Genomic DNA, 10,264 nt, shown 5'->3' with positions numbered 1-10,264 from the left:
AGGGAGCAAAGAGTGATGAAAAGCAAAAGGCAGCCGGATTGTTGATGGAATGTTTTCCTCCTAGATGAGCGTGAGGACACTGTACCTACAGAAGGGTTACCTCAGGAGCCAGCTAGCAGCATGGGGGTGGAAGCTGCACATGTCAAACACAGTCTGCAGCTAAGTCTCTTGCAGACCCTTTGATGTTGCTGCTGGGTGACAGAGAAACAAGCCTTCATCGGATGACAAGTGGTCTGCAGGCTGTAGAATTAGGAAAAGGGAAACTCCCCTGCAAAAATCAAGGTACAATCGTACAATCATACTCAGATCTGACGTTCATGATACAGTTTTACCCTTAAACCTATGAAGTACTTTACAAGGGGAAGGGTAAGTAGGTACAGTTCAGCCTCTTCTTTCCATGTAGGTGGCAGTACAGTTCTATATGTTGTTTAGAAATGCAATTTAAAGAGTGTCTCTTCATAACTTGACAAGAAGATAACCTGCTTTTCAGTTCAGAATGTAGTTCCATTCTCAAACAGCTAACCTCAGTTAAAATAAGTATAATCTTGTCTTAACAGTTAATTTGTTAAAAAAAGTTAATAAATGGAATATGAGATGAGCTTTGAGTTTGAAAATTCACACTATATGGAGGGAATAGCAATAACCGAGCTTCACTACAGAATAAAATAATTAGCAAACAAGATTTTACTGTAGTATTTCTTGGAATTTGAGCCATCTGTGACCTTTGTGTTGTTGGCCTTGAGATTCAGATTCAGCAGTTGTGGATGAGCTTGAGTGTTGTATGAACAGAGATGTCTCAAGGATGTAGACCTAATGGAGCAGTTCACTGAAGCCAGGAGCTGTTCAGTCTGGATTTCCAGAGAGGTTCCCACACAAAGCCATTAACTTCTTTTGTAAAAACTTCATAAGGATCTCCCTTCTGAATACTAGGTATTGATCCATTTCACTGGGTTTTTATAATGTGAAACGCTAACTTTGAATTTCTGGTACTTGTTAATCTTTGAATTCTTACCTATGCTTGTGTAAAATTCATGCTTAATCATATCTGAACACTGCAGTGTAGCTAGAATGGCCAGAATGTACTTCTTTTTAAACTCAGTTTGCTACTCTTGGTAGCAGTGTGACTACTTCAGTCTCCTGCCCAGCGAGACCTTCCCACTGTGAAAGTAGTATTCAAGCTATCCCACTAATGCAGTATGTTTCCCAAATCCCTGTTTTTATTTATTTTTTTATATCTGGATGCCTGCTTCAGACTTGTGTCACAAAAACTACATATTATCTTTCAAGTATGTCTCATTTTGGCAGTTGTTCAGGCAGCTTCAGTAAAACTTAAGGTGGTTTTGTCACAGGTGCACTTAGCAAGGTCTTGTCTACAACCACAATAGTATAATTAATGCTGGCATTAATGGCACTGTTGAGCATGTTTGTATTGATAGAAGGCAACAGAGAGAACCAGATGATCTAGAGTTTAAGGAACAATTTTGGCAGAGAGCTATGCTTGAATTCTTTTCTTTGGCAGATAAATTAATTTGACACAGTACTTAAGACTTCTGATATACATTATTCTATTGACAGAGCAAACAGCAAGTGTACTAATACAGTTCAGCCTGCAAATTATTTGGCCAAGATACACAAATAGTTACATAACTGTTCGTTGCATTATCATAAAACTGACATTTCCATAACAATTTTGTTATTAGTAAAAATAACCTCAGATTCTATGTTTCAGAGTAAGCAAGCTGCAGGGGGAAAAAAAACTTCAAAAATGTTGTATGAGGAAAGAAGAAAGGAAAAATAACACAAGTCAGGTCATTTTCAAATGCTTCCGTTCTCAAAAGTCATAGAATCTATGAAAGACATAACTGTACTTTCTTCCAAACAGTCGGCAATAATTACAGTTTTAAGAGGTGCACAGGAAATGAAGGTGATCGTATAAGGGGAAGATAAGTATATAAGTAAGTAAGTTGAAATGGAATTAGGACAATAAGAAGGAATCTGTGCAAGTTTTCTGGTTTGAAATTAGGTGTCAAACACTTGGAGCCTTCCAAGTGAGTATTTGACTTAGAGACAATCAGAACCTAGAATAAATGCTTGGTGAATGATGCCATATCTTACTGTAAAATTCTTGCAGAAATATAATTGATTATAAATTGCATAATATAAACAAGTCCTAATTTTTATAACTGCTATTATGTACCACCCCATTCAGAGTTGCAAAACAAGCTGTTTTTTCACCATTTTATAACTCAAATTGCCTGTGTAGCTATAATTCTATCTGAGCAATCGTTCAATGAGCAATGAGTTCAAATTCTTCTATTAAATAAGCAATTTAGAACATTTTCGGCAAAGTCTGGATGATGTGAACCAATGCAGTCATCCCCTACCCTATGTGAAATAATTAAGTTTTATTTGTGGATTAAAATGGTGCCATTTTCCTACGCACTACCTTCATAATGTTGTGTGACTATACGGAACAGATGAATTCCAGAGGATCAGGACAAAACTTCTTCAGAACTTCTTGGAATCTTGATTCTATAAACTCCAAATGTTAAAATAACCAAGAAATTAGTTACTGGATAGGAAACTCGTTGTCTTTCTATGAAGCAAAATATTCACGGGTGCTTGTATCATAATTGCTCTACAACTTGCACTGCCCAGAACAAGTGCATGTTCTTTATTTGTAACAGTAGACAAGGCAGAACGAGCCAGGGTACGAGATGAGAAGTTACCTCCTTTTTACTTTGGAAAAACTATTTTTTCAAGACATTTTTCATCCTGATATTGAAAGCAGTGTGTCACCTTGGCGATTTTGCTTGTACAAAAGGGCATCTCAGCCTTTGAGAATAAACTCTGAGCTGTTTTTTCAGTTCAACTTTTATGCTCAGCAGCAAAGCTGGTTATGAGTAATGGCCTCTTGTATCAAGAAGAAATGCAGAAAGACCAGAAGGATGCTTGTAGCATAAAATGAGAAAGCACAGGGAATGGTTGCAGGTTAATACTAGCATTGCTACGTTGTTTAGATCAGTGTTGTTGTTTTTACGTGTGCCAAAGATATCACCAATGTACTACATTTTGATGGCACCCAAATGTAATTACATTATGCTTCATAGTTTGCTCATATGAATTCTTCCAAACTGAAGGGAACTACAACCAGTTTCCTTCCCATTCCTGTCAAGAAAAATTAGAAATGGCCAGACAGATTGTGTTAAATTAGAGGGAGGGAGAGACTACATCAGACTAATTATTTTCCTTTTTGTTTTAAATTATTTTCAGAGCCAGTTAACATTTTACATAGGAGAAATACAATCTGCTTTGGTTTCAGACATTTTTAATCTAGGAAGATATATTTAATATATAAACATCTGTGCAAAAAGGTGTAAAAATGCAATGTATTATCAAAGTAGAATTATGCAAATAAGAAAAGAAAATGTATACAAAAAGCACTTCAAACTTTCTGGATTACTCCTATTCTCACTAATTTACGTTCAGAAGTGCCGAAATTTTTATCAATCTATATATATATATTTACATGATGTGATACAAATAATTGAATTAAAGTTAACAAGTTTGACTAGGAAGTAGATACTTCAAGATCTTCTGTTTCCTGTTGATCTGCTTTTTTAATGGTATTATCAGTTAAGAGATGCGTCCATCTTCTCTTCCTATGCCTATCAGCTCCTGAGATGTTTTTAAGATGAATATAGCTGAAGTGATCAGCATATTTATGCCTTTACTACCCAAAGCCAGATCTCTGTAAACAAGAAGCACTGTGTGCAAGTCTGCCCAAGTGTACAGCTCCATCTGTTAGCAGTCTTGGCAAACAGGTCATGAGTTGGAATTCCAGAAGGATTTGGTGGTCATCTCCCTTTTATGAAGGCAGTCCAGTCCATTCAGGTGATGTTGGGGTTATCCAAAATTGCTTTATCTATTGAATTTTAATGTTTTTATTAATGTGTACAAAATTATTTTTGTTGCCAGGTAAGAGCTGAATAATGGAGATAAATTATTTGTTACAGGAAAAACTACATTTATTAATGAAATATCTTGAATTGTGAAAGGGAATTAAGGAATATAATCTCTTCCCCTCCTTGAAAATATCTGATTTTCTCAGTCCATATTCTTACATACATTGGTTTCTATACATCATTATTCATGTGCCTGTATAACTAGATATAACCCAGCTGTGACGATCAACAGCAATTGTTCTTGAAGGAAAGCTGGCATACCCAAAAAGTTAGCGTTTTGAAGCCTCGCTCAAATTCGGCAGCATTTCTGCTATGCATAGATCATAGTTTTTTATTCTAAAATGGCCATGAGGAACATTTCTCAAGTTACAAAGCAGTAATCCAGACTGTTTTTTGTAGTTGTTGTGTTTTTTTTTTTTTTTTTTTTTTTTAAAGCTTAGCATCACAAGGCGATGCAGGTACCAAAATAGACCACTGGGCTGCCCCTGGTTACTGCAGCAGCGTTGGCCTACATGGCCTTTAAGGGTCCCTTCCACCTCTAAGGAGTCTATTCTATGATTTGGCTTTCAGGCACTGGACATTTGTGATCTCTCCTCGTAAGACACTCGTGGTATTGTGGTATTGTCCAGGAGGCGCGGTCCCAGTGCGTGCAGTGGGAAAACAGGCAGGACCACCGCTTCCTGAGGCGGTAGCAGAGGCGCGGCGCAGCCTTGCGGACGGCCGTTCTCGGGCGTGGGCCCTTCCCGCCCGGAGCTCCGGCGGCCGCCAGGTGGCGCTGTAGCCCCGCCGCCAAGCGCCGCGGCCGCGTCCCCGCCCCTCCGCCATGGCCGACGTGGAGGACGGGGACGAGCCGGGCGCCCCCCACTCGCACCCGGGCTCCTCGGCCTCCAAGGCGGGAGGCCCCGACAAGATGTTCTCGCTGAAGAAGTGGAACGCGGTGGCCATGTGGAGCTGGGATGTGGAGTGCGACACCTGCGCCATTTGCCGGGTGCAGGTCATGGGTAAGCGCCAGCCGGCAGGGCCCGGCCCGCCGTGGCCGCCGTCTCCGCCACGGGGCGGAGGTGCCCGCCCGCACCGCCGGCGCTGCCCCGCGGCCGCCCTCCGTCGAGCGACGCGGCTTCCGGCCCAGAGTGGCCGTGCCCCCCGCCCCCCCTTCACCCTTCCGCGCCCGCCCCGGCGGCGAGGGCCGTTCCAGCTTCCTGAGGCGCCCTTCGCGCTGAGGGCCCCGGGCGAGCCCTGATCGCGGCGCGCGCTCACCTCGACGAGGCCTCAGCAGCCCGGCGGGCCGCGCCTGCGTGTGCCGGGACCGCCAGCCGGGGCGCGGCCGGCCCTGCGCCGTGCGGGCTGTGAGGGCTGCGGGCGGGTGGCGGGCGGGCGCGGCTGGCGGACGTGCCGGGGCTGCAGTGCTGCCGCCCGCGCTTGTTTTGAAGCGGTGCTGTGGGCGTATAGGAAAAGTAGTTTTTGCTTACCTTAGTACGACGCTCTAATTTCTACTGCAGTTCAGCCCACGTGAACACACTGAAAGGTTTATTGGGAAAATGGGGGCTTAGCTCACCCGATTTTAAAGCGGTTTTGAAAAGCAGCCTAGTCAGTAACCGGCATTAGTGCTTTCTGACGTGTGCGGTGTCTGAGAATCCTTCAAGTTCCTCTGTTATACCCGCATCCGTTCTGTTGCTGTTGTGCTGCTCAGAGCACGCCTCAGAGATCAGCCTTCTGTGTTTGCACAGTGAGCAGAGACTGCTGTGGGAATAGGAAATTGGCTTAATGTTCTATGAGTAAGCAATAATTTTAAGAACACGTTTCTCTGCTGAGGCGTAGTTAAAAACAAAAAGCAAGTCCAACTGTTACCCACACATTTGATTTAAAAAAAAATCATTTACATTTTTTTTATTTATTAGGCCGTGGGACTGCTTTTCATCTGAAAGTAAGAGAAAATTCTGGTAACCATTCCTGCCGGAGTGTGAAACTTGATCGTTACTGACCAGGGTTCAGGAGTTCGGCGCTGCCTCTGCCAGACCCGGCCTGGCTCCTGCAGAGCTGCTGCAGCACAGCCTCCTTTGGCTGCGGGCAGTGCCAGGCCTATGCTGGCCCTGCATGTTTGAAGTCAGTGTGTTTGATTGTGGAAGGGAGGGAACTATTAGCCAGCATCATTTGCTGCTGGTTTAACTCCTTGAACCGATGTAAGCAAACTAAATTTTGTTAGCTGGCACCCTTAGAACTGCAGTGCAGGATTGGGGGCAGCTTACATTGAAGTTGCTGTGTTTTGTGTCCTGTCTCTTTGAAAGTGCAGAGCTAGGGCTGGGATAGGAAAGCTGCTTTCTGAGTGGCTGCCAGTCCCCCCAGCTGACTGCCCTGCATATTGGGTGACTCCAGATCAGATTGCTTCCACATACAGTGGAATAGTGTCTGAATATTTCCTGCATGGCCCTTAGTCCTGTGAAAGTTAAAACTGCAGGAACAGACATCAGGAAGCTTTGTTTGCCACTTTACTTTCATCCAAGTGAGGAAAGGGCAGCTGCTTCAGGGTTTCTGTGCTCTTTGTTCTGTATTAGGTGGGAAAAAGAGGACAGAGCAGGTGAATCTAAAATAGAACTACTTGCAGTATCTGGCAGAAATACTCAAAATTCCTGTAGCATGCTGTATTTTTGTCTTCTAGGGAAACGTGATCTAGCTGGTGACCTGCAGGTCAAGTCCAACCTGCGGGGCACTTGTTAACTGTTACCTTCTTTTTGGAGGAAACCAAGAGGGGTTTCCACTGCGTATGCTGCCATAGTAACTGAATGCTTTCTGTTGTTCATAGTATGTGCTTGCGTGTCTGAGGCACTTTGTGTTGGTGCAAAGGAGAAACAAAGCCATTCTTCTGCTCTATATGTGTGCAATATTAAAAAATACTTGAATATTAAAATCCATGATTATCTCTTGAGTTATATTATCGAATTGACCAGTGCTTAAAAACATGTTTGTGTGTGACTCCGAAAATTACATGCAGGTTCCCATAAGTAAAAGTAGTGTATAAAAGAATGGTAGCAGGAAGTGGGTAGCAGTTGTGAAGAGAGATGTAGAGGCCAAAGAAATGAAAATTGTGAATGATTTCCTTAAAAGGAGCTGCTGACATCTGAAAAACAAAGTCCTGTAATTAGGGTTTGGCTGTGTGCTTGCTCTGCTCTTAATGTGCCTGAGTGCCTTGGCACAGACCTGCTGGTTGTATCTGCAAAATGGAGAAGGCTTTTTTTCAGCAGAAGTTGAGAAAATATGGGCAATAGAACTTGTTGGGCAGCTTAGAGTCCTTCTGATCTCTTTCAGATGGATATGTCATCCTCATTCACTGTTTGAAATTTGGGGGGAGTTGTTATTTAATGTTCAAAGGCTGAAGTGGACAACAAAACTAGAGATTTTTATCTTTTGAAATTCATTTTAAAGTTAAATTTTTTCCTCTGTCAAGCATATTCTTAAGATGGAATCTTGAGCATCAGATTGAGTCTTGTTCTTGTTTACTTTTAGATGCCTGCCTTAGATGTCAAGCTGAAAACAAACAAGAAGATTGTGTTGGTATGTAGTGATTTCATTCGCTTGTTTTTAAATTGAAGCCTCTCTCAATAGGGTGCATTTCCATGTTTGAAGGGAATACTGAGTTTGTTAATGCTCAGAATCAAAGTGCTGTTTTGTTATACAGTGTCATCTCTTTACATTAGTAATATTTTACAGTTGATTTTTTGAGCTCTACTAAATTAGTGCCAGGCATGCTGTGTGGAGCAGGACGCTTTCACGTTTCAGTGTCAGTGTGCACACAGCCATGAGGTTTGGGTTCTCATCCCGGCTGTAACTGAGTAGAGGATAAATGCCTTTGAAGTGGGCGAAGGAGTGGCTCCTTTTTCCTTCTGGGATGTGCCAGAGGGGGCGATGTAATATCCAGAGAATTCTATTCTCAAATCAATTCTTGACTGTTTTAAAGGTGATATTTTTCTCAGTGTTGATTCAGACACAGTTGATTCAGACACTATTGCTTGGGTTTTTTTTTCAGTTTTCATTTGAAAAAACGTAATCACTTGAGTTTGCTATAATGCTGTTTAATCATGAACATACTTTACACTGCTTGCCAGCATATGCAAAAGCAAATTGTATCTCAATTCCGATATATTTAAATTGGAAACAGTGAAAATTGTCTCATGTTGTTTTCTTTAGATCTTTAAGTCAACTCCTAAGCTGGTGGTAAAGCCTTCCATGCCCTTGTTCTTTCTGCTTTGAAGCGTATTGTCTCAAAGTTAATTCACTGTTGTTTCTGATGATTGTTTTAACCAGAACAAGAATTTCCTGTTTCAGATGCCTTGCTAAGTGTCTTCCTAAGTGTCCTGTTTAAAATAGGGGAAAACAACACATAAATTACAGCGCTCCTTTGGTTGGTACTCTTATATTTCATTAAGGAAAATGTGAGGTAGTAAGGGAAAAAAAAAGAGCAACTAATATTTATGAGTACATGGGCAGTACATAACCATTTTTTTGCACTGAAGACATTGTAGCCCGTGAACAACAACTGATTTATTTTGCCAGTGTAGCTGTTTTGAGGCTCTATGCAGTGTCAAATGCTCTTCCTTGATTTTGCAGTTTAAATGCAGCATTTCAGATTTGGTAGCATTCTCTTGTATGATAGTAAGACAGTACCAGTAGTGCATTGGTGATCTTTTCAAACGTGACAGTCAAAATGAAGTGCTTACCCAGAGCAGAACTGCTACTCAGATCTGTTCCAGACACTTTATGCAGGACAGTGAGAATACACATGTGAGAGGCTGTGTGACAGAGAACTGAGAAGTGTTGCCAGGATGACTGCAGTCATCCAGTGATGACACATTTTGTCTTTTTAAAGGTATTATAAGTTTGCAGTGGTCTTAAACATCTGAGAAAAATAGCTTGGACCTTGCTGTGAGTGTTGATCTCTGGACAGCTGAGCATGACTAGAACGTGTTCTTTCTTCTCTTTCAGTGGTTTGGGGAGAATGCAATCATTCCTTCCACAATTGCTGCATGTCGTTGTGGGTGAAACAGAATAATCGTTGTCCCCTCTGCCAGCAGGACTGGGTAGTCCAGAGAATAGGCAAATGAAAACACCCGAAGTTTTCTGTTGGACTTGTTGGAGTTGTGTATATTTTATGCCACACGCTCATACAGAAGAGTGGAACGTCTCAGTCGTGGCATGATGTGTTCAGCTTATCTGCTACAGGGAACAGTGTGGTTTTGCTGTGTGCTCTTTGCTGTACTGGGAGGCAGTGGTGAGTCTTATTGCAGGTATTTCCACAACTGAGGGAAGAGAGGCACTGCATTAATAAATGTTTCTGCTAAGATTTGAGTGTTAACTATATCAAGAGCATAGAAATGTGGTGGTGCAGATTATACACCAAATACAGTTCATGTAATGTTTCTACTTAGAGCAATGAGTCAGTTTGAAAAGGAGACCTTTCTATTAAATCTGATATGCTGTATAATTTGGTGTCTGATAAATTATTTTGGTTTTGGATAAATACATCGTCTAAATAATACTGTATACAAAAACACGTTAAGTGTTTTAGCAAGTATTTTGTTTTTTAATCTAAAATGAGTAGTGTGTGGGCAACACTAGCATTCTCATGTAGGCTTTCTTTACGGCTTAAGAAAATTAGTTGCATCTCTGAAGTCTGTTGCTATTAATGTTCTACACGTTTTCTGCATTTGTGCTTACTAAAATTTAACCACATCTATGATTTAAATTCATATTTCTTTTAAAGTTCATGGACACAAGTACTTTTAATCCAGAAATTTTTGGTACGAAGACACACATTGGATATCAGTTTAGTTGTGGTGTAAACCATGTTGCTGGTTAGCTGTCTAATATGGAAAACAAAAACAACCATTTTAATGTCCCGAGGAAAGCAGGTACCAATTAAATATAGGAATATAATGTTAAATTGTGCTTTCATCAGAATTCATGTACAGAAATTTCTTCATTGTCATTTTATTGGATTACATGTTTGGTTTGGGATGTAAGAGAAAGTATTGTTTCACTGCTGTGGAAATCCTCAATATATCATTTTTTTTAATAGGATCAGACCTGTGATTTTTCCTGTGTGTATTGAAGTGCTTTACTCTCAATATCTGAAGTAATTACTATTAATCTGAACATATGTTTTGTTGGTTTTTTTAATATATGTATGCAACAGAGAGATTGAGTTACTAAGTCTGTAACAATTTCAGACTTAATAAAATGGTTAATAAACTCGGGTGGAATTGAAGTGATATTATATGCATGTTCTTTTTTACTTAAATTGAGAT

The 10,264-nt window shown here is 41.0% G+C and overlaps 1 protein-coding gene across 2 annotated transcripts; it reads left to right on the top strand.

Annotated features, from left to right (window-relative positions):
- The first annotated feature begins 4,713 nt into the window (after nt 1-4,713).
- RNF7 (ring finger protein 7) lies at nt 4,714-10,224 on the top strand. 2 transcript variants are annotated; one of them, XM_048954981.1, is made up of 3 exons: nt 4,714-4,959; nt 7,467-7,514; nt 8,943-8,999. In XM_048954981.1, the coding sequence occupies exons 1-3, from the start codon at nt 4,789-4,791 to the stop codon at nt 8,997-8,999; spliced, it is 276 nt and encodes a 91-aa protein (XP_048810938.1). In that variant the 5' UTR covers nt 4,714-4,788. The 2 variants fall into 2 exon arrangements, with proteins under 2 accessions (XP_048810938.1, XP_048810937.1); XM_048954980.1 differs by having other exon boundaries at nt 4,746-4,966; nt 8,943-10,224.
- Nucleotides 10,225-10,264: the final 40 nt, after the last annotated feature.

The sequence above is a fragment of the Lagopus muta genome, chromosome 9 (assembly GCF_023343835.1).
Source record: "Lagopus muta isolate bLagMut1 chromosome 9, bLagMut1 primary, whole genome shotgun sequence".
Classification (NCBI taxonomy): domain Eukaryota; kingdom Metazoa; phylum Chordata; class Aves; order Galliformes; family Phasianidae; genus Lagopus; species Lagopus muta.
The sequence above is the reverse complement of the archived record's forward strand: the minus strand, read 5'-3'. Positions and strand labels throughout refer to the sequence as shown.

Coding starts and splice junctions, on each gene's coding strand:
- RNF7 (XM_048954980.1), top strand. CDS start 4,789: ATGGCCGACGTGGAGGACGGGGACGAGCCGGGCGCCCCCCACTCGCAC. Junction 4,967..7,466: donor TTGCCGGGTGCAGGTCATGG/GTAAGCGCCAGC, acceptor GTTTACTTTTAG/ATGCCTGCCTTAGATGTCAA. Junction 7,515..8,942: donor CAAACAAGAAGATTGTGTTG/GTATGTAGTGAT, acceptor CTTCTCTTTCAG/TGGTTTGGGGAGAATGCAAT.